At 40.3% G+C, this 23122-nt stretch overlaps 1 protein-coding gene across 4 annotated transcripts in view; it reads left to right on the top strand.

The window, feature by feature from the left end:
- The first annotated feature begins 1812 nt into the window (after positions 1 to 1812).
- gapvd1 (GTPase activating protein and VPS9 domains 1) overlaps positions 1813 to 23122 on the top strand; it is a 33635-nt gene continuing 12325 nt past the window's right edge. Inside the window, exons 1-16 of one of the 4 annotated variants that reach the window (XM_067604972.1) lie at positions 1813 to 1972; positions 9308 to 9526; positions 10261 to 10528; positions 10637 to 11209; positions 11307 to 11390; positions 11479 to 11613; positions 12542 to 12734; positions 13352 to 13432; positions 15207 to 15361; positions 15730 to 15859; positions 16092 to 16217; positions 16336 to 16509; positions 19699 to 19836; positions 21051 to 21185; positions 21922 to 22041; positions 22365 to 22442. In XM_067604972.1, coding sequence (XP_067461073.1) covers positions 9342 to 9526; positions 10261 to 10528; positions 10637 to 11209; positions 11307 to 11390; positions 11479 to 11613; positions 12542 to 12734; positions 13352 to 13432; positions 15207 to 15361; positions 15730 to 15859; positions 16092 to 16217; positions 16336 to 16509; positions 19699 to 19836; positions 21051 to 21185; positions 21922 to 22041; positions 22365 to 22442 — 2575 coding nt within the window. In that variant the 5' untranslated portion in view covers positions 1813 to 1972; positions 9308 to 9341. Of the gene's footprint in view, positions 1973 to 9307; positions 9527 to 10260; positions 10529 to 10636; positions 11210 to 11306; positions 11391 to 11478; positions 11614 to 12541; positions 12735 to 13351; positions 13433 to 15203; positions 15362 to 15729; positions 15860 to 16091; positions 16218 to 16335; positions 16510 to 19698; positions 19837 to 21050; positions 21186 to 21921; positions 22042 to 22364; positions 22443 to 23122 lie in introns of all 4 variants that reach the window. The other 3 variants (XM_067604964.1, XM_067604990.1, XM_067604980.1) reach the window with 3 other exon arrangements.

Below are 23122 nucleotides of genomic sequence, written 5' to 3'. Positions count from 1 at the left end.
AAATAGTTGATGATAAGCAAATATAAAGGATATGAAAGGATGAGGGCTAGAGTACATGCCTATAATTCAAGCTTGTAATAATCTGCAGCAAATAATTTAGACAAGCAACAGTAAATTTACATGAGTAAATATGTGGTTCATTTATTTATTTTTTGGCATTTTGCCTTTATTTGAGGCCTGACACTGTAGAGAGATACATGGAGGAGAGATAGAGAGTAGTATGATATGACTTGCTCTACCATTAATATATTATAAACCATACTATATGCCACTATATACATATTATAAGGGGTTTGTAGTGTTTCCTGGACCGGCTTTCTTCTATGTTATTAGATCACCACCTAGTGGAAGAATGCAGGTATTACCTCTACCTATTTTGTGCATTGTACCCAGAGTTGCAGCATTTCCCAATGATCTCATATTGGCACTCTGCAGCAGCTAAATCCAGCAGTATTTATATTACAGTATGTGGCCATGATGCAAAATAAAGTTGTCAAATTTATTTATGAAAAACCTATGAAAACAAATTGTGATGACTGTACAATACAATACAATGCATAAAAATAAAAACCCAAATGAATTTCAGATTATTTTCCAACACCGAATGGTTGGCAGCATCATGTATGTCAGTTATCAATATCAGGTGCCTTCTCACAGTTGGTGAGAAAGGGCATAAAAGGCAGGAACAGAAAACCATACTGGCCAGTATATTCATACTGGGGCACAGTAATGGGAGGCACAACGAATGGGGTTTGGAGCAGCCTTCAAATCAAGTCATTTCTATTTATATAGCCCAATATCACAAATCACAAATTTGCCTCAGGGGGCTTTACAATCTGTACAGCATACAACATCCTCTATCCTTAGACCTTGGTGATCATGACATTCTTTTGAGCTATTTTAGATCTTCTGAAGCTGAACTACTTTTTTTGCTTTTCCTACAGTGAACAGTAATTGCAAAGTCATGGTGGGATGATATAAAAGGATGAATCTCTTTTTCTCTCAATATCATGGAAGAAAAAAAGCTGCAGTATCTGGCAGTACTCAAAATGGCCCTTGCCTTTCCGTCCCTTGTGCAGAGGGGTTCAGATAATAAAAATAGATGAATGAATCTTGCTTGTTAGCTTGCTTACCCAATGGATGTAATGCCAGCTACACTACCCATAACTCACAGAGCTGAAATACATGTGACTGTAATCATAGCAAAAGCATTTAATTTCCTGAGGGTGACACTGCCATTTCACAAATTTGATTTCAGCATTGAAATAATACATAATCTTACAGTTTGTGCATGAAAGCTAATATTGATGGTCAGTGTCTTGACTCCAAGGCCACCAGGGTGTAATCTAATAACAATCTTGAAAATATCTATCTATTATACGTTCTCTCATTTATATAAGTGCATCAAATGGTTTTTACACAATAATGATAATAATTTTTGGGAGAATTTGAAGAACATGAAAAAAACAACACTGCTACATAACCATGAAGACAAAAATAACATTTGCCTATTTCAAACAGTTGACAGTATTCTACTTTAATAAGAGAGACAACAATTGGTCTAAAAACTGAACTAATGATATCAACAGACATTTTTGTAAGTGGCCAACAGACAATTTGTGACTCTGTGGGTTCATATAGAAATTGTTTTAGGTATTATTAGGTAAGTTGGTGCCCACAGCATGTGAATCAAAAAATCTATTGTTTGAAATTGCACCAAATTCTTATATTACAATAATAACATATACGCCTGTTTCTGCATTAGTGCGGGCTCTCCCTTTAAACAAAGCCTTTGCGCATGCGGGCTGCGCAGGTCTCCTCGTGATGACAGCAAATGACAGCACTGTTCGCCCCTGCAGAAGCCAGTGAGAGACGGCTAATCGCCAACAAACAATCCCTCTGACTCGAGAAATCTTATGATCAGCCGTGTTTAGAGACATTGTGAACAACCGGTGCGCGCTAATTACGTCCGGTAAGTTGCTGAATTTACGTTAGCGTATTTTGTGGCTCATATTCGGTCTCTCAGGAGCTTGCAACCTAAAGCTAAGCTAACGTAGCCAACTAGCTTGTCGTTAGCTTGCCGTGCTTGACTAGCTAAGGTTAGCAGTCTTTAACTTGGTTAGCAGGCTACCGCTTGGTTGGCCAGTTCACCAATTTGCTGTCTGTGATTCTCCTTTCACATCAGTGCGAACACAAGTCCTTGACTGATACCAGATTTGTGGGTGTCTTGTTCTTCGGTCAGTTTTCTCCACAGTCTTTAGCCGACCTGACGTTGGTTAACGTTACATGGTTTATTTGATCTGATTCTCAACTCGTTTGGTGGTAAATTTAGCCGGGTTTAACCTAAGCAAGTGGTAGCTGACATTAACCAAACCTAACACACCTCGGTGTGTTGGCTGCTTAGATAAATCTTGGTTGGCTAATAAACCAATATATTCGTATCAAGGACACTGAAAACATGCAACTGAATTTGAACAGCACATCAAAATGTTTCAGTTTTTGTGTCAAATGTGTCCCCACCCACCCGTCGAGGCCGTGAAAGGCATGTCTGAAGTTTTTAGTCGAACAACAGCACGATTAAGCCACATCTGTAATGCTTGTGATGCTGTCATTTAACATCTTAAATGTTAAGCTAATCATCTTCCCTTTTTGTCTTATTGTGCTGTAACAATTAGGGAACGACAGTAATGATAATAAAGTCAGTTTATCATTGAAGTCTTTTTACTGGGTGAAAATGCGAAACATTTGTTGTTTATTTGTACATTTGTGAAATTTGGGATTTTGCTGCTCTATTCTTTATATTGTCTTTATGTTGAATTTCATTATGAATTTAAGTGCAGTACAAATTAAGTGTATTATTATTACTATATCTGTTTCATATCCTTCTAAATTGGATATTATGAATTTTATTGTTTGACAGAAAAAAATGTATTAATGAAAGACTTGTTGGCTTAGTGAACTTGTATTCCACATGATAAATGAGGAAGATAATCATTTAATAACTTGTAATTTCATCCAAAAATTCAGTCATTACTTCCCACTTTGACAATAATTGGTGTCAAAGTGTTTTGGTTCGAAATGATTCAAGCTCTCATCCTTTCACCATAAAAGCACTAACATATTTTCCCAGTGTGTAGCCAGATGCTGACACATTACACAGTGGAACATCCTTTTGCATTATAGTGTCAATGCATCAGTTAGCTCCAGTCAGTCACTTTAATGTATCATATTGTGTTCATTAGCTCAGATTGAGGTTCGGTCAACAGGACTTTCTTCCTGTGTAGTAATTATCGTGTTGCCAGGAAATGTGGCCTGTTTAGTTTATGGTTTGAGAGTGCAATGACTCTACGTAACTGGATTTTAATAATTCCTGGCCTCATGCTGTAGCCTTAGCAGATATTACTCAGAAGTAGGCTTGTGTTTTTTCATGAGGCCATTTAAGGTGATACAAATGTCAACGTTAATGTTCTTCATACTTTGCAATACCATCGTCTGTCTCCTTTCATTTAGTGTTTACTGTAACAGTGATGCTTGGTGCAGATGTCTTAAGATCACCACTTCGTTTGTGTCTGTCCTGAATGTATTAGTAAAGTCTATGTTGTTTCTTAAGTGTGCAGTCACTGAATGAGACAATTGGTGAGGAATTAAGATGATATTAAACTTTAGAGCTCGTGCTGTGTGTTTCTCTTTGTGTATTCGTGCTGTGTGCTTCACTTCTTCATGACACTTGCTGTACAACTTAAGGATTTTGCTTTGGGCAAATTGTTTGTGGCTCAGAATCCAGTGTTTCCACACTTTCCTTAAAGTTATCTCACTAAATAGTTTGGTTTGGGGGCCACGTATTGGTCCACAAACAAGGTCTGACTCACCCTTAAAGCATCCGAAGGCTAGGCTGTACTTGTACCGTCAGTACCTGCTGTGGTCTATTGGACTATGTTCCATGATACCTGAGTTCACAGTCGGAGTTGTGATAAAACTTCAACATATATATGATGGGCAACTGATAAAAAGTGTACCTTACTTTCATTTAACACCCTACATATCCAAGCTGATAAAAATAACAAACAGTGCAGTTGATGCCAGAATTTCATCATAAACATTCATTTTCTTGGATGAACGTAGAGGAGCCCTTGAAATTAGACAGGACTTGTCTGCCCTTCACACTGTCTTTGGTTTAGAAACATGGACTTAACAAGATCAAGCCCCTGAATTGGGACACAGCTTATGTGTTCATTGTGGTTTTTTTTTTCTTTCTTTTTTCCCCCCACTGCTACAGCTTTTTGTGTCGTGCACATTGTCAAACATTCTTTCGGGGCAGTGGTGGCTTTAAAGTTAGAGAAGGGGGCTTGTGTCGCTTCTTCCATCCCCTGACTGGCATGGATAGATCTAGATCTAGGCGTGGATACATCTCACCTTTTCTCAAACTAACCCATCTTAAGAATCTGATCAATTGCTCAATGTCATCGAGTACTTGACAAATTTCGATAAACAGTGGAGTGGAAACATACTGGTCACTACTCTGAAAGTATTGAGGTTAAGTCCCACCGCTAGTAACTTGTCCTGTTAGTGGTGGGAGAAGTCAGATAAATCTCATGTACTTACTGCACAGTATTTGCTTGCTGAGCAGTGTAAGAAATTATCTGAAAGGGAAGTGTGAAGAGGATGTTGTCTCGCAACCGTGAATACCTTTTGTAGAGAGTGAAATCCTTTGAATATCTATAAAAAGAACTTTGTTCCATTGGTTTGTGTGTGAGATCATGCAGTAGGAGGAGTGGGCCACGTTCCAAACCCCTTTACTCTAGTGCTGTGATGTTAACTTACATTCTTTTATAGGGTAGTGTTGTTTTGTGCTTTCGATATCAAAAAATTGGCAACATTTAATCGTTTTCATCAGATAACTTAAGTGGTTGGCCCTATCCTGATATTTGAAATTCTCTTGTTTTGTTTCTGCCCTGCCTCTTGTCTCTTGTCTCTTACCCTGCCTTGCTGTTATAATTATGGTGCTTACACAGATGTTTGGCTTTTGTCATTGAGCCTCTTTGTCTCCCATGTTAACTGTATTCAAGACCATGATCATTCTCATGCAACTCAGAAGACTGTAGATAATGCCTTCCTTTACACCCCCCCGTTGTTCGGTTTCTCTTCTGCTTTAGAGTTCCTCAGTGCTCTCCATGACTGACTCACCAGGTAGTTTTACGCAGCTGATTGTATTTGAGTTGTTGGGCACAGGAGGCCATGACAAATGGCAGTTAACCTCCCTGCTAGCCACTTAATAGCCTAGTTGCTTTTTCACTTCCGTCCAAGTATGTCAGGAATGTGCTTATTCACTAACACGAGTGTATACGTGGAAGTGAGTGTACTACTCAGTAGAGCTGGGTGAAATGGCAAAAAAATGTGATCATGATAATTTTTTCCATATTGATCTGAAGCCTGAAGAAACTAGAGGGTTCATCAGTTAAAATTTAGTATACTTTATTAACATAAAAAACAGAATGAAATCATGTAAACATTTAACTGTGCAAACATGGTTTGGTTTAGAATATATTTTGTGATAAAATAATATATTGAATAATATCTAAATGTAAACATTTAACTGTATAAACATGCTTCATCTGCTGTAACAAAACAATACAAGTGAGCTTGCCTTGTAACTTCTTAAAATAATGTAAATGAAAGTAAAAGCTGTGATTACTGTCACATCAAATTCATTTGGCGAGGCAGCAAACATCTCAAATGTTTGTAGAGGTTCAACCAAGACCAAAAAAAGCAAATAAACCAGTGGATCACAAAGGCCCTGACACATTCATACACTCAACTGTAAGATAAAATACATGTAAAAGATATGAATTATGATCTGGTTTGACATCTGTCAAATGTTGTAGAAGTAAAAATCTGAGTAAAAAGTACAAAATTGTAACCCAGTTATTATGCTACATCTTTTTTACACATACAATATACAGTCTGCTGTAACCTCTTCATTTATCTAACTGACTACATCATTTTCTTTGCTTAGTTCATCATTAGATTTGCTCATTTTCTTTATGAAATGACGATGTTAGCAGTAACCGGCTTTTCGTTGCTTCTCTGTTTACTTAGCTTCGAGCCTTAGCCTAGCTTAGCAGTTAGTTAGCATTTGCAGTCAAAGCAGCCTATTCCACAGCTGCAGACAGGATGTCTCTACTAGAGAAACGTGTCGGTGAGTTAGCGCAGCTTTTTTTGGCAAACATTACTTTAGAGATGACGGGCTCTCCAGATATTCGTAGCCCCGCTGTGGAAGGAAATGAGTTTGTACTTTGACATGTAGACCAAATTTGCAGACTGACTTGCTGTTTTCACGTTTATTTCTGCTGTGTGATAGGCTGTTAGATCTATCCATATCGAGTAAAAAATGTCAGTTTATCATCGTTATCAACATAAATTTTTTTGCGATGCCGTATCGAGATCGTTGAAAGACCAGCCCTTCTACTCAGCCAGTTACCTGTTGGCTTATTTAGGCAGGAAATGAAAATGGTGCTAGCAACATTAATAGTACTAGTGGGGGAAGAACAAATTAAAAAAATTGGCACATATTATTATATGAAATGATACAAAGCAAGCAAATGGTCACAATTTCAAAATTGGTATCAAGAAATGTTTGATATTTTAACTTGACAAATGTATTTAACAGTTAATTGATTAAGGTTGTTATGCTTTTTTTGTTGTTGTTGTTGTTTCTCGATCGCAGCCCTACTCTCAGACCGTCATCATGTTTCTCACGTGATAAAGAGAAGCTGTACTTTATAAAGAATTTCTGGGAGACACTATACATTTACATTTTCTCCCTAAACCATAAATTAACTCACACAATGTTTCTGAGTCTTTAAACTTGACCCATTTATTTTTTTTAATGAAACAATCTTATCACAGTAATTTGAGATCAGTAATCACTGTTTATTCTTGGTTTACAGAGGGAACTCTTTGTACAGCCCATCATTATGTGTTTAAATCTGCATAACCAATTTGATTTGTCAGGCATATCAACTCCAACGTTGTGGTTGTCTATTACCTTGCGAGCAAAGACGCTGCCTTGCAGTCATTCCCGCTCTGTGGCAGTTTTCACCAGTCTAGTCTCATTCTCCTCCCAGGGCCCTAACTCCGCAGTTAAATCTGTGTTTGCTATGTTAGCAAGCAGCCACAAAGAGGCTTTTGTGCAAAGGATTCACCAAGAAATCATTCAAATTTCATGCACTCAGCTTGGTTTGTATGTCTTGGCTGTGTATGTCTGGAAAAGGGGAGAGTGATTTGCATATTCTGCTATGTAGCTGAAAAAGCATGCTTTTGCTGTTGTCATTGGGCCAGTGTGTGAAGCACACTGAATGCAAATGATCACTTCCCTCTTGCATGACACGAGCATCATGTGTGAGCTAACGTTCAGCCAGACATTTACAGAAAAGGGAACTGCTTCCTGCTTCATCAACTTTGAGATGCAACATTACCTAAATATTGAAAACTGACGAGATTTTCAAGAAAGGAAAAAAAATGAAATTGAATATGGGTATTAACTGTGTAATAAATGTTGTGTTTCTTTGGTTCATTGGGGTTTCTGTATGGTTCCAATACACATGCTAGATAGTATTGCAGCACAGTCACAAGCCTTGTGCCAGTGCAACAGTGATGTACTGAAAACTGCAGTTTTCTCCCTTCTGATTAAAGTGCTTGCAAAAAAACAAGCATCCCAGCTCAGTGTTTTGATGTTTAAAGGTGTACTTCAGCAATTTAGTTATTCACTAAATTGGTCAAAAAAATGGTCAAATTTAAAGGAGCAGAGGCTGAAATATTCCAACTTTTAGTTAAAGCTCCAGAATGGAAGAATACTGCACTTCCCATAATGCTATAGCATCTTTTAAACAGACCCTCTTTTCAAACTCCCTGCCCCCAGTTTGTAATATAAGTAGAGCTGCTTATTTCCTTGATTAATTGTTTAGTCTATAAGATGTCAGAAAATAGTTAAAATGTTCATCACAGTTTCTCAGAGTCCACAGTGACTTCTTCAGATGGCTTGTTTTGTCCGACCAACATTTATTGATGACAATTGACTAATTGATTAAATGATTACTCGTTGTCTATTATAAATCTGTAGTCTCAAAGCCCAAGCCGATATAACCTTGATGACATGCTAAAGTACTACCCATAATGCCTAAACGGACTTATATGTGTAAAATTGGTGGAGTTCCCTTTGGCACAGCTGACTTAAAAACCAGAACAGTGACTATAAGACAGAGGGAGTATTTAACACCACATACCCCTTCATTCAGAAATTGATGATCATTTTTGTTTAAGAGCCTCTGTGTGGCTTTGTTGTGTGAAAAATGTGAGTCTGCCTCTCTTGCTTCTTGTGAAACCCCTGATGTTAACATCCCTCTGAGTGAGAGCCCACCTAATGTGGTGTGGGCCTTTTCACACCTGAAAGTCTGAACCAAGGTTCATGTTTTTGTTAAACTACATTTGATCCAGTTAGTTTTGGTTTCACATTGCAATTATGTGAGCGCACTAAAGAACTTTACATGACATATCTACGTCCTGTCGTCATCACCTATGTGGGCTACGTGTTCCTATACTTGACATTGATTGTTTTTGAGACAGGTGTGGGTCTGACGTTGGCATGTTGTCATTTTGCCTTCTACTGCTGTTTGAATTAATGGAGAAAAATGAATCAACAGATTCATCCCATTGCCACTAAATTATATTAAGGTGGCATTGCTCTCCTGTCCTCTCATATCCTCTCTGTCTCATTCTGTCTCATTTCTCAATACCTGGAAAGTGTTGGCATTTTTAGACATTTTTTCCAGTTGACTTTTTCTAACATGGTCAGACCATATTTCAGTTAAAAACTTGGTCTCCTCCTCTACCCATGTGCTACCATGGCTCCTTTTTCCTTTTTCCAGGTCTGACGATAGCCTGCTGCAACTTCCTGTAATTAACCCGAAAGTCCGAACCATCCAAAAAATGTTTTCACACTAGAAATGAACTGAACCATGCTTCAGTTAGCTGCTGGCCACATAGAGGCCAGCAGCTAACTCACCACTTCTGTGATTTCAGCTACTTCACAGTAAAAGCCTTTAATAGTAAATATATTTGCTCATACATGTACTTTTGCTGTATGGTGTTTATTCCTGTTTTTTTTCCACTGATGTTCTTTTAACATTTGATGAAAGGTGGTATGAACTTTTGTTAAGTCCCTGTTCCTCATATTCACCTCAGTTATCCTTTTACATAGTTGTGTTCTGTAAACCAGCGTGACTGAATCTTGTCTCTTTTATTCCCATAGTTATTTACCCCTCTGCCTGTGAGAGCTGGTGAAGATGGTGAAGCCAGACATCCACACTCTGGCCCACCACCTGAAGCAGGAGCGGCTGTATGTGGCGTCGGAGAAGCAGCTGATCCAGAGGCTCAACAGTGATGTGCTGAAGACAGCTGAGAGGCTCTACCGGGCCGCCTGGATCGCCAAGCAGCAGAGGATCAACCTAGATCGTCTCATTCTCACCAGGTCGGGCTGAGGAATAGTTTAACCTTTTCACTTAAAATAAACTTAAATGCCATTTAACAGAGCTAGAGCCAGGACCTGCTTATCTTATTCTACAGACTAGAAGCAGGTGGAAATGACTAGCTTGGCTCTCTCCAGAGTTCAAAAATATGACTACTAGCAACTGTGAAGGTCATTAATTATTATGTAACTTGTTTGTTTAATTTGTAACCTGACAGAAATGTAAAAACATTTTTGGTTTGTGGTTTTAGAGGGAGATATGAAACTTAACATTTCCTGTTATACATGCCCGTAATTTGTTGTTGTATCTTGTGGTGCTTCTACCAACAGTGAGCATAAAATTGAATGAATAAACAGTATTTGTTGTCAAGAAATTAGAATATTGGTAAATGCAAATATTTTAACTTCAAATGAAAAAAAAAATATGTTAAAAGTTGAAGATGTAGTGAACATTTTTCTAATTGTAAATACTGTTGCACAAGTACATATGCTAAGATAACGACCCAGGAACACAAATATAAGCTAAAGTTTGATTCTTTGTGGTGTTGTTGCACACACTTGGCCCTTTCACTGCAGTTCAGATCAGTTGTCCTAAAAGGGAAACTACAAAGCGAGAGCAACCCTTTAATCATTGAGCATGTGATCTAATAGATGCACTCGCTTCTGTAAAAGTGGATATACGTCAATCAGAGCACGGTTGGAAAACATGCTGTGTTGTTTTTTTTTTTTTTTTACAGTGCGGAGGCCTCTCCAGCTGAATGCTGCCAACATGCCAAAATGCTGGAAGACACACAGTTTGTTGATGGCTACAAGACTCTGGGCTTCCAGGAAACTATATATGGCGAGTTCGTGGCCCGGTTGAGGGAGAACCCCAGACTGGTGGCGTCATGCCTGGTGGCAGGAGAGAGGCTGAACCAGGAGCACACCCAGGGGGTCATCCATACAGTCTTCACCTCACTTTATGGCAACTGCATCATGCAGGAGGATGAGAGCTACCTGCTGCAGGTGAGGTCCTACCTGCCTCTAGTGTTACACATTAGAAAAGCAATTTAGCCTCTCAGCGAGATTAAATGTTATTTATCTTGTGTATCTCTCTTTCTCGCCAACTTCCAGGTGTTGCGGTACCTGATAGAGTTTGAGCTGAAGGAGAGCGACAACCCTCGCCGTCTGCTGCGAAGGGGAACCTGTGCCTTCAGCATCCTTTTCAAGCTCTTCTCCGAAGGCCTGTATTCAGCCAAACTCTTCCTCACTGCCACCCTCCATGAACCCATTATGCAGCTGCTGGTAGAAGATGAAGACCATCTAGAGATTGACCCAGCCAAGGTGACAGAACGTCTCACTCCGGCCCAGCAGGAGCGCTTTGGGGAGAAGGGCTCTGAGGGATACAAACAAAGGGTGCAGGCAGCTGTGGAGGCCAATGAAGCCAAGCTGGTAGCTCTGGTCAATAAGTTTATTGGTTACTTGAAGCAGAACACCTACTGCTTTCCCCATAGCCTGCGCTGGATTGTGTCCCAGATGTACAAGACGTTGTCATGTGTGGAGCGTCTTGAGGTGGGTGAAGTGCGCACCATGTGCACAGACCTGCTGTTGACCTGCTTCATCTGCCCAGCTATAGTCAACCCGGAGCAGTATGGTATCATCTCAGATGCCCCCATCAATGAAGTGGCCCGCTTCAATCTAATGCAGGTCAGCGGCACAGGAAGTAATCTGCTCACACATACATACATACATACATGCGGGACTCATTCTGCTATAGACTCATATCTGATGTTTTGTTGTACAGGTGGGGCAGCTTTTGCAGCAGTTGGCCATGGCTGACGATGATGCAGACCCAAGGCGGAAAAGCTGCTTGTCCAAATTTGATAAGGTACGCACATTGCTATTTTTGCTTGTGTAACTCTAACTTAATTCTATTATATTTTTCCTTGTACAATGTTTCTTTTCTGTTTCTCCAGAGTTGTGTAGCTGCCTTTCTGGATGTGGTGATTGGAGGACGAGCAGTCGAGACCCCACCTATGTCCTCAATGAACCTTCTGGAAGGCCTAAGCAGGACTGCAGTCTATATTACGCATAATCAGCTGCTGGCGCTGGTAATTTATTTTGTTACTGATAGCCAAATTATGTTCTGCCATCCTGGAACAAGACATAGTAAAATTACCAAGCGTGCATCACACATGCTCCCTACAGACTAGGTGATCTGATAAAATTTTGAAGCACCTTGCTGCATAAATGTGCATATCACCTTGAAACCTTTGTGAGAACTTAATGCTTTCAGATACAGAGTTTATGTACAAGGGGAGGACAAAATAACAAAAATGCCGTAGAGTACAAAGCTGTGCAGTTAACACCCTTTTGGTACAGCTTAGAGTGTTGGGTTTTTGTTGAAACTAGTAGTGTTGAACCTATCCTCGCTTTAAATAATCTTTCAGTGTTTTCAGCTGATGTAATAGCAGTTCAGTCACAACTGTGTGAATCACATTTTAAGAAAAGAAATGACACGTGAGTCACTTTCAGTTGAATGCCAACAGCAGTATGCAAAAGCTTTAGTAGGTGTGTGACAAGCATTATTCTTAAAAGTGACTTGTTGAAGCAACCCACAGTGGTAAAAATAGACTAGATTGTCGGTGTTTGAATTTCTCATGAATCACTTGCGAACACAGCAGATATGTGGCCAGAGGGAATGGCTTAATGCATTAACTTACCTCATGATATCAGTGTGACCTCAGTGTATGTGTATTAGTATATCATGTCAGGACATAAGGTGAATCAAGAGCCTTTTGGTTTACTTGTATATGAAAGTTGAGATCTTGTTTGGATTTTCGCCCACACTTTTGAAAGTGTGTCTAATCCCATAATTTAAACAAGTAACCATTTAGATTCACCAGAACACAAGCTTGGCAAGTGCAAACATATCACATGTCACACCCTTTCTTGGAATAACTGTTGACTTTCAAGGACTCATTGATTGTTATTCAGAGTTATGATCATAAGAAAAAAACCCCTCTTCATCCTGTATAGGTGGACTTTGTGCGGAGCGTGACGGCGGGAGACCACCTTCGGGAGGAGGACCACATGGCTCTGGAGACCCTGTTGGCCAATGTGCCCCAATCTCGAACTGTGAAGAGCAACAGTCTGGAGCTCACCCCTTCCAACACCCCCCAGCTCTCCCCGGCCACCACTCCTGCCAACAAGAAGAACAGGCTCCCCATAGGTACCTCCACAACCTCTAAGCCTCCGTCTTCCTGTCACTCTGATTTTCAAAATACATTTATCAATGTGCTCAGTATGATGCAACCTCATGTAATTTCTTGATGTGAAGATCTGAAGGCCATTTTGCCTTATAGGAATATAACAATTTGAAACAAGAAGTAGAGGATAAAACTGTAATATTTTCTCTAATGAGAAGCAAAATAAACAAGTTGAGTTGAGTGGTGATGGCTAGTTAAAGGCCTGTGTTTCATAGGAAGCTAATGAGCTTCTTCTCATCTTGTTATAAAGATAATTAGCACGGCCTGGATTGAGGCTCAATTACAGAAATGACAACCAATTAAATTACCAAATATAAATGAACTCATTTTAATTGGAATGGATGGAAAAGATGCATAGACTACCTTCATTAGCATTTTCAAGACAAATGATGCTGCAGCGACTACCCTCTTAATTAGAAATGAACCACTTGTGCTTGCTTCTCTGAAATATGACGTTTATACACACAGTCTTGACTTGATACTTGAAATACTTTTGAATTCTGAGATGTACTCTGTATTCTTTCTCCAACTCCCTACCTTGTCCTTCTCCTTTCCTCCTGTGCTGCCAATGAATGACCAGGACAACACTTAGCCGCAATAACATCCTGGGACCCCACAACCACCACTCTGTCTGCTCACATTCCATTAGTAACCCCTTTTGGTGGGTAGCCTGTGAGTCGTGTTAGAGCTGGAGAGAAGTTAGCCGTTGTTGCTATTGTTTTCACCCAGCTGCGTGTTAGATAACTCTCATCCGGCATCAGCCCATGCTCCAAACGGCACAGTAACCCCCCCCCCCCTCTGCCTCACCACTGATACCTAGCAGCTGCTCTCCTCCATGCGCTTTCACCATACCTGCTTTGTTTTGCATAGTGCTTTGGCTCATTGTTAGGGCTGAGATGTTTGTCCCACTCATTTCGTTTTCTAAGTTTTTCCCTTTTTTGCTTCCTCATTCAGCGGAGTATGGCTATTCATTTCCAGGTACTGGAATAGCAGTTGTGTTCTTGATAGCACATATAGCATACACTATCTAGAGAGAAAGGGCAAAACTAAGTACATTGACGATTTCAATTATTTTGAGTGATTACGTTGGCTCTTCATGTAGTCATAGTGGTAGATCAGTTGAAAATCTTTAACTGCGTCAATGTGTTGTTAGTCAAAGTGTCATATAACCAGAATCGTTGTCACGTCATTCAACTGTTAAGTGGCTCATGCGGGTTTTTATTCTGTGATTGAGGCATTGTTCATGAAAACCACTCGCACTGAGAAGGAAATGCAACCCAGATTGAGTGTAATGTGGTCGCACGTCTTGACCGTATTTATGTAATCTTGACGTGATTGAAGAAGTGAACAGCACGCTTTCCATACGAACCCAGAACCTCAGTGAACTAGTATAGTGCCTGTAGTTAGTTGTGCTTAGTAAGTTTTTGACTATATCCAACGGATGACGCTAAAGAATCAAACCAGTGCACTATATAGCAACAAGAACTGGGCTGAAATATGTCACTCCTGTTTTTAGAGTAGTAGAGCTCATCAGGAATGTCATGTGATATTTAAGTGCTCCACTATGTCAGACCGGCCGTTTTAATCCCAGAAACAGTATGATAGCATGTCAGTTGGTATTGTAACACACGTAGATTAACGTGGTCCAGTGTAGAATGACAACTTATTTTGGGTTGGAAGACTGAATTTAAATGGTGTTACAGGTTAATGTTTTTTATGCACAGTGTTATAAATTCTTTATACTAGTGTACTAGTGTTGGCTGAATCATATTGTTTAAGTACTATGGCAGATATGTAGCCTTCTCCATTTTCAAGTGAGGATTTGGTACGTAAAGTGACATCATAAGCAAAGCTGTCTATGTGCTGTTGTGTGTGTGTTTGTTTATTTGTTTGCAGCTAAACGGTGAACTGGTCACAGTTAAACAGGAACACCATATTTAGATGATAAAAACCAACATTCTTATGCTAAAAGAAAGCTCAGCCTTTGCATTGTTAACTAACTACTGTCTAACATTTAAAAACGCGAGGCAGAGATAAACTCATCTTAAATGTCACACCAGTGTAAACCTGTAGCTGCACAGAGAAAAAAGTTTTGACATTTTCTAGCCAATTTGACCTTCCAATTTAAATTAAAAATTAAATTCAGTCATTAAATTGCAGTTACAAACTACACGTTGGTATGACATACTAGATGAGTCTTGGTTTGCTGGCCTCCAGCTTTAAGATAGAGCTGTTTGTTTTCACAAATATACAGTTTGTTTGCTCAAAAAAATGTCCTTTAAAAAGTGACATGTTGATTCTATAATGTGTTGACTAAATCCAACAAAAATCTGGGAGTTAAAACATGAGTAAAAAATGCTGTTTAGTGTCCAACAGTCTGAAAATAACACAATCGTTCTCTACTAATTCCCTTCATCCAACCCACTAACCAGCAGCTGCTCGTAGCCGCAGCCGTACCAACATAGCCCAGGAGGGGGAGGCAGAGGCCAGCTCCCAAGAGTCCCTGCAGGAGCTGATGCCAGAGGAGGTGCTGGTGATTTCACTAGGATCTGGTCCTCAGAATGTCCCTGGGATGATGTCAGAGAATGAGGTAATGTGACTTGAATTAATGTACTCATTTGCAGGAGAGATGATGATGTCATAAATTCAATGTAATATTTTTTTAGTGTCAGTGAAGGGGAGTGTGATTTCTTAGAATTGGTGTCATGCCTTTTGTAGGGCTTTATCTTTGCTTGCAGTAATGTGCAAGTAATAAGAAACCTTTTTATGCCCTGTAAGACTAACTCCCTGATCCACATTTAACTGTCCCCTGACTTTTTTTAAATGAGGTAATGGCTCTGTTAAGAATGACTTATGGCAAAACAAGTTTGCAGCCAAACATAAGTGACACTTTTTTCATGCGTGCACTTATTTGTCATCAATACTTTCCCCTTTTCCCCCTGTTTCCTGCATTTCTAGGTTTTGAACCTGCAGATGGCTGATGGGGCCCAAGGCGACGGCCATGCTGATGACACTAAGCTGCATGGTAAACCAGACAAAACCCTGCGCTTCTCCCTCTGCAGTGACAACCTGGAAGGCATCTCAGAGGGTCAGTCTGTAGTCTGAAGACACATGAAGCCAAAAACTAACTAAAACTAATAACTACAGGGTATTTTTGCATATTTTCAGAATAATATAGGCAAAGTAAGAAAGTAAACAATGTTTTGTCACACATCGTATCACGGACACTGCTGATTGGATTTTGAGATAAAAACAATCCTGACAAAATTACTGATCAACCTTGGATAAGTTCTTACTTTCTATTTTTTTTTTTTGCTCAGGTCCATCTAATCGTTCTAACTCTGTATCATCTCTGGACCTCGAGGGAGAATCTGTTTCTGAGCTGGGAGCTGGACCATCAGGGAGCAATGGGGTGGAGGCTCTACAGCTTTTGGAGCATGAACAGGGTACATGTTTATTCTTGTGAATGTTACTAAAAAAGAGGAGTTGAAGGCATAGATACATTTTTATAAACAAATATTACAAAAAGATGGCCCAGCCTAACATACTGTATACCTCCTTCAGCCACCACTCAGGACAACCTGGATGACAAACTGCGCAAATTTGAGATCAGAGACATGATGGGCCTGACAGACGATCGGGACATCTCTGAGACAGTCAGTGAAACTTGGAGCACGGATGTACTCGGCAGTGACTTTGATCCCAACATGGATGAAGATCGGCTGCAGGAAATAGCAGGTGAGACATGGGTTTGTTACCTGTATTTGAATACCTTTTACTCTCTGTATCAGTAAGCCAGTGTGACATTTTATATCTTAAGAGGTGAATTTTCTGCTCTTGAAGACCTTCTGTGACTGTTGAATGAGTAGATTTAGTGAAATGTCATCACCTTGTGGTACATGAGTGAAATAGCATCAAAGGGAAGGTTTTCAGTTCAGGTTATACAAAGAAAGTCACCAGATGCCATATAACACATATGTGGCCATTTTTACGTGTTTTCTCCGAGTAGTTTTCTGTGATTTAAGAAATACAGTTAATTACACTTATTTTCACTGGTGCACATCATTAGAATTTGCAAATTCAGTGCCATGTAGGGAAGCAACTAACGACTATTTCTTTATTGAAATCTTTTCATTATTGAATAATCTGTGGATTATTTTCTTGATTAATCAATTGGTTGTTTGATCTATAAACATCACAATTTCCCAAAGTCAAGTTCAAATGTCTTGTTTCCTCTGACAAAGGTTCACAACCCAAACATATTCAGTTAACAAGGTTCATACGGGTGCTGGTAGTCCTTGAAAATGCTTGAATTTTAATGTGGTATTTTCAAGGTTTGAAAAGCGCTTGGATTTTAAATAAATTGCTTGAAATTGTAATTGCATTACTTTCATAGTAAATCACTGTCTCGGTGACACATTTTGTAACTTGAAACCTTGTTGTATTTTCATTTTAATTTGTCTCCTGTGTGTAGAATACTATCATTGAAAGCATTTTGGTTGTTTATAGCATAACAACATCTGATTTAATGCGATTAAGAAGTGAAAAAAAATATATATAATGGTTGAATTTGATTGAAGAAAAGGTGCAGCAACCCTGAGTTTACTTTCACAGAAGAACAAAACTAGCTGGAGCCAGATCATTTCAGCATTTTGTCTTAAAAAATGACTCAAAATGATTTATCGGTTATCAAAATAGTTGCCAATTAATTTTCTGTTGATGGACTAATTGATTAATTGACTAACTATTGGAGCTCTAGTACCATGTCACACTGCCAAATCATAACACCGCTTAATTTGTGTATTGCATCTGAATATTTGTCATTTCAGAAAAAGGAGCTTCATCATAGTTTATAACATTCATTTGAATTTGGATCAGCAATTTAAAGACCAAGCAATTGCCTATTTTAATGACCGCTGGATTTAAATGAATAAGCAATGAATTATCTTCCCATAGATAGAACACAGTAGTGTAGTGGATGCATTATATGGAAATAGAAAATGGGACTGTCTAAGCTAGAGGCAAAACCAGTTGGGATATCTTTTCATAGACAAATACAATATGAGGTTAGCTTGCGTTATCACAATGATAGTAGTGAATACTGTAAGTACATGCATGATTATAATAAGCTGATATACAAGATAAACATATTCAATAGATTGTAGAAGTTCATCCTCTGAACTCTGTAGATTCAAAACTTGGACAGGAAGACACAGGTTGTATAAGAAAAACAGGTTTGACTGTGATGACTTGAGAAGTCGTCTAATATGAAACCAGCTACAGACCCTCATCTTCCTGTCTCCTCTTCCTCAGTCTTTTTCTGCACAACCTGCCCCCCTGCCCATCTCTCTCCTACTCTCTCTCTCTGACATTCACTCAGTCCCTGCAGTCTTATTGACCTTGGTTCCTTCTCATTTGCATCCACCATTTTTCATTCTTCGGAATATGGCGTTGGGGGACTTTTCCATCATTAAGTGAATTTACAGCGATTTCCTTATGTGTTTTCTCCAAGGGATTGGGTTATGAGATGCACATTAAATATCCATTAATACCTCATTATCCCACTGATAAGATTACCATGATAATGAGGCAGAAATTCTAATTGTTTCACTTCTTGTTGTGCCACTTATTTAATCATCCACCTGAAAGACAAGTACTCTGCGCCCCTACCTTGAAGACTGTAAACACGGACAGCGGGATAGAACTCTCCCACCGCCAATGAGAGCCCTGCCCCCGCCAACACATCAGTACACACTGTTGCCCGGGTGCTGGCATGCATGCGTGCTCATGGCGCGTGTGTGCCATGAAGTGGAAGCATGACGTACCAGGGGGTGCGGCTAGCACAGGTCGACTTTTTGGTCTTGAGCCTTGGCCACTGACTCCCACTCACACCTGCTAGCTCTGTTCCCACTCCTCCACATTCTTCCGCCTTGTTAAGCCGCGGCTTCCCAAATGGAGATGGAGGGACACTGTGCTGAGGACTTAGTGGGAGCATGGGCAAGGCGGTAATTTGGTTGTGAGTAATGCTAGGCTTAATCAACAGCTCAAAGTCATGGCCCTGGAGGCCAGGGTAGGGTGAGATATTACCATTAACCTCTGACCTTTGGCACAGTGGTATATGTGCCTGTGGGTCCCAGCATGAAATGCATGTGACCTCCAACTCTCTCTGTGTCTCTGTATGCAAAGCTCACTGTCTCTGAAGTCGGTTAGGCTTTATTTCATATCTTGGCTTATCTCAGGCCATCTCACAATGTTGTTTAAAAGTCAGAAACAAAAGCATACAACTGAGAGAACCATTTCATTTTTAATAAAGATGTAAGGCAAGATTAGTACATTAGGTATAGTGCTGACATGACTGATCAATTAGTTGATTAGTCGGTTGAAAATAATTATTTTGATCATGTATGTCATTCATAAGCAAAAATGCTGAATTTTTGCTGGTTCGTGCTTCTCAAATGTGAGAATTTGCTTGTAAATTTTTTAATTGTAAATTGAATATCTTTGGGTCACAAAACAAGCAATATGAAAATATCACCTTTAAATTCTCAGATTTGGTGATGATTTGGTTTTTTTTACTACTTAACTTTTTTTTTGTCATTTATAGACTAAATAATTACTTTGCTGATTTAATGTAATTCAAAAAAATCAAGGTGTCAAAAGGATATAATCTGTAGTGACATTCTCAAGTTCACACATTGCTCATACTTAAAATCTGAATAATTTATTACTACTAATTACAGAAAATGAATCAACACTAGTGCCTTTAACAACAAATAGAGACTTGGTAAAGAACAAAAAGGTGTCCTCAAGATGACTTTGTGACTACAGAGGTGACTTCTCGCGGGTCCAACACTTTTTCAGACAATAAAGCAGTTTCATGCTGCGGAAGGAGGTTAACTCTTTGTCTCTGTCTCTCTCTGTTCTCAGGGGCAGCTGCGGAGAACATGCTTGGCAGCCTGCTGTGTCTTCCTGGCTCGGGCTCAGTGCTGCTCGACCCCTATGGCTCCACGATCTCAGAGACCACAAGCGAGGCCTGGAGTGTGGAGGTCCTGCCTAGTGACTCAGGTGTGTTGCCAGGTTTATTCTGCCGTTGTAGACACCTTTTGACCTTTTGTTTTCTTCGGTTATCGTCTCGATTCTCGCACTTCATCTCCACGACAGCTTTAAACGTGTATATGCATGCATATTTTGTTTGTTTGATATAGTGGGGGGGGGGGTTGGGACACCAGGTGTGGAGGCGCTGCATTCCATACCAAAAATGTGTGCATGCATCTGTCATCATATTTGTGTGCACTTGCCTGTCTTTCAGGGCAGATCTGCGTGTGCCAGTAAAAGGCAGCTCAGGGTTTCCTTAGAGGGACCACCAGGTGTGTTTGCACCTGTGGTGGAGCAGTGGGGAGGGAAGCGCAAGGACAGCAGCTGTCCTCCGTCAGTTTACGTGGTGTCAGTTCTTTTTCTGGCTAGATGTAACATTGCATCGCTCTGACACTGGTGTGCACATTTTCTTTTGTTATGACAATAATCACTTCGGGCACTTGTGTCACTTGTGTCAGTGCAAATGTAAATACAATCATAGATATTTTCTTTTGTCTGTTCTTTCAAAATGAAGATACTGTCCAAAGCTTTCATTAATGAGAGATTATGTGCTTACCTGTGCTCTGTGAAAATCAGTAGAGTGCTTTAATTGACAGCGTTAAGTGTTTCTTTGAAAAGCCTGGGCCTTATGTTAATTGAAGTAGTACACCATCTCAATATGTGCAGTGTAGAAATGACATGCATGAGTGTCTTGATTGCTTTTTGTTCCGTTTGCTGCCCCTGTTCGGCTCTGTAATAGCGCGATCGGAGGCTTGCTTCGAGTAGAGCGCTTGTTTCATGGTTAGGCAGCAGAAAACTACACTCTGAAGAGCACTTCACCAACACATTATTACTAACGAGCATGCAAATGAGTACTGCTGTTAGTATGGAGCCTCTGGGCCCGACCCAACAGCTCCGTTGGGTAGCCAAAGAATTGGCCATACTAGCTTTATGGTTTCGTTTGGCAGTTATAAGACATGATAATGTATGCTTTGTTTGATTTCATGCATATGTGCACGCTTGATTTCCCAATAACCATAACAGAGGAGGGGGTGGAGTGACAGAATGACCAGCATCTGTTGGAAACAGCCATGAGTATTGTTTGATTTTAAACGGTACTTTATCCACACTACAAGTGAGGAAAGATGTCTTTTTCCTGAAGAGAGAAATTTTATGGTTTTTTAAATTTTTTTTTTTATTTGCAGAAGCCCCGGACCTGAAGCAGGAGGAGCGGCTGCAGGAGCTGGAGAGCTGCTCAGGTGTTGGCAGCACCTCAGATGATACAGAGGTCAGAGAGGTCAGCTCTAGACCCAGCACTCCAGGCCTCAGTGTTGTCTCAGGTATAAATCTACCTAGTCCATATCTTCCCCAACACCACCTTCTCACACAACTTCTTCATCTCACGTGTTTTGTCTCTGTTTGAAACAATCAGCTCTGTTTGTATTTCGACTCCGTCGTTTGTTTTGAAGTAGAAAAAGTCATATATATATCACATAAGTCGTATATATACCTGCTAAACGTAGGTTAAATACACAGACTGAATCTGCCTCCCCTCTTGCTTTCCTTGTTTTTTTTAGAGTGATCATGGTGCTGGGAGGGTTGTTAACCAGCATAGTGGGGTCAGTGTGAAATTTTCTGTATGACACAGAGGTTAATGCTGGTTGTCTTTTCCGTGGGCTCAGGTGGACACGCTATGTTGACATGCATGAAGTAGTATCCTAGATTAAGAAGCCAGCGGTGAAGTTCCAGGCTCAGCACACAGGAAAATGTCTCACGGGATCCGGCCGATGGATAGTCTGCGTCTGATGATCACTCTTATCTGTGTCTTTCTCCTAACCCATGGGAGCTTACACTTCCAATTTAGAGCTCCCACTGGGTTCCCATCTGAGAGACACCATACAGCATAGTCTAAAGAGAAAAATATCCTCTTTTTGTTAGCATGCAGGTTCTTCATTCATTCATTTTTTTTTTTTTTTTGACTGCTCGCAAGCTGAGACATCTCTCTGTAGACTGAGGTGATATTGAGTCGCTTTTGTCCTGAATGTCAACACAACTTTTTTTTTTTTTATGCCGCAGGTATCAGTGCAACCTCTGAAGACATCCCCAACAAGATCGAGGACCTGCGGTCAGAGTGCAGCTCAGACTTTGGAGGAAAGGACTCTGTGACCAGTCCAGATGGGGAGGAGTCAGGCCACGGTAGGAGAGTGTCACATCCCTGCTAGGCTAGCTAAGCCATCAGTCCAGTGTCTATCTGGTCAAAACAGCATCAGCCAGAGCTATCAATCCCTGTCACCTCCACAGCTGCCACCAAACTAAATCACTGTTTTATTTGCTCACTGCTTTCAACAGTTGTAATTTTTACTGAGAGTTAAATGCTCTTGGTTAGTGGGACCGGGGAACCAGCAAGTTTGGAAGACCTCAAATGATTTTTTTTAAGCTAACAGAAATGTGCATTTGTGTATCAGTGGTTGTTTTATTAAACTCTGTTAATTGTCTCGTGTCCTCTTGTGTTGTTACAGGATCACACCATCTGACATCTCCACCCTCACAAGCTGATTCCTTATTGGCCATGTTTGATCCCCTCTCCTCCGGTGAAGGTAATTTGCACTCCCAAAATGCTCTACAGCCAATCAGAGATAGAAATGAGTATCATTAAATCCCGACCCTAATGTCGCGTGCCCGCAGAACAGCTTGAGGTCTGCGAAATTAACCAAAAGAGTGCCTGCGCCCCTCACCCAAGTCTTGTGCCAATTATTGGATGCAGTATAAGTGGAAGTGAAATGTCATTCTGTTTGACATATTTAATATCCCAAATGATCCGTTCGCAGTCTTCGCTCCCATCTTCTGAGGGTTTTGTTCGCAGTGCAGGTGGAGATTGTTTGAGAGAGGGATGGTAGTGGCTGCGTGTCTGTGGCAAGGTGAAGGGATGACAGGTTGAGAGACCTCACCCCAGGCTCTTTGGCACTGTCCCCTTGTCCCACTGTGCTCATGGCACGATGCTGCCATTGGAAGCTTTTCAGGAGAGAGAGTCTACCCTTGGAACAGGTGGCCTACCTACACCTAGGGCTCATCTCCCACTAACATCTCTCTTTAGCACTCTCCCCCACTTTCGAGGTATTTTTTTTCCGCTGTTTTCGTAATGTTTAGCAACTACTCTTTAGAAACGGTGAGATATTGTGGTTCAGAATAACATCTCTTGGCAAATGGACTGGTAGAATTTCATTAATGTATTAAATTCGACGCCAGGACCCGTATTTATGCACGCTGTCAGTGGAAT

This window comes from Thunnus thynnus, chromosome 2, assembly GCF_963924715.1.
Source record: "Thunnus thynnus chromosome 2, fThuThy2.1, whole genome shotgun sequence".
Lineage (NCBI taxonomy): Eukaryota > Metazoa > Chordata > Actinopteri > Scombriformes > Scombridae > Thunnus > Thunnus thynnus.
This window is presented reverse-complemented; position numbering and strand designations above follow the sequence as displayed.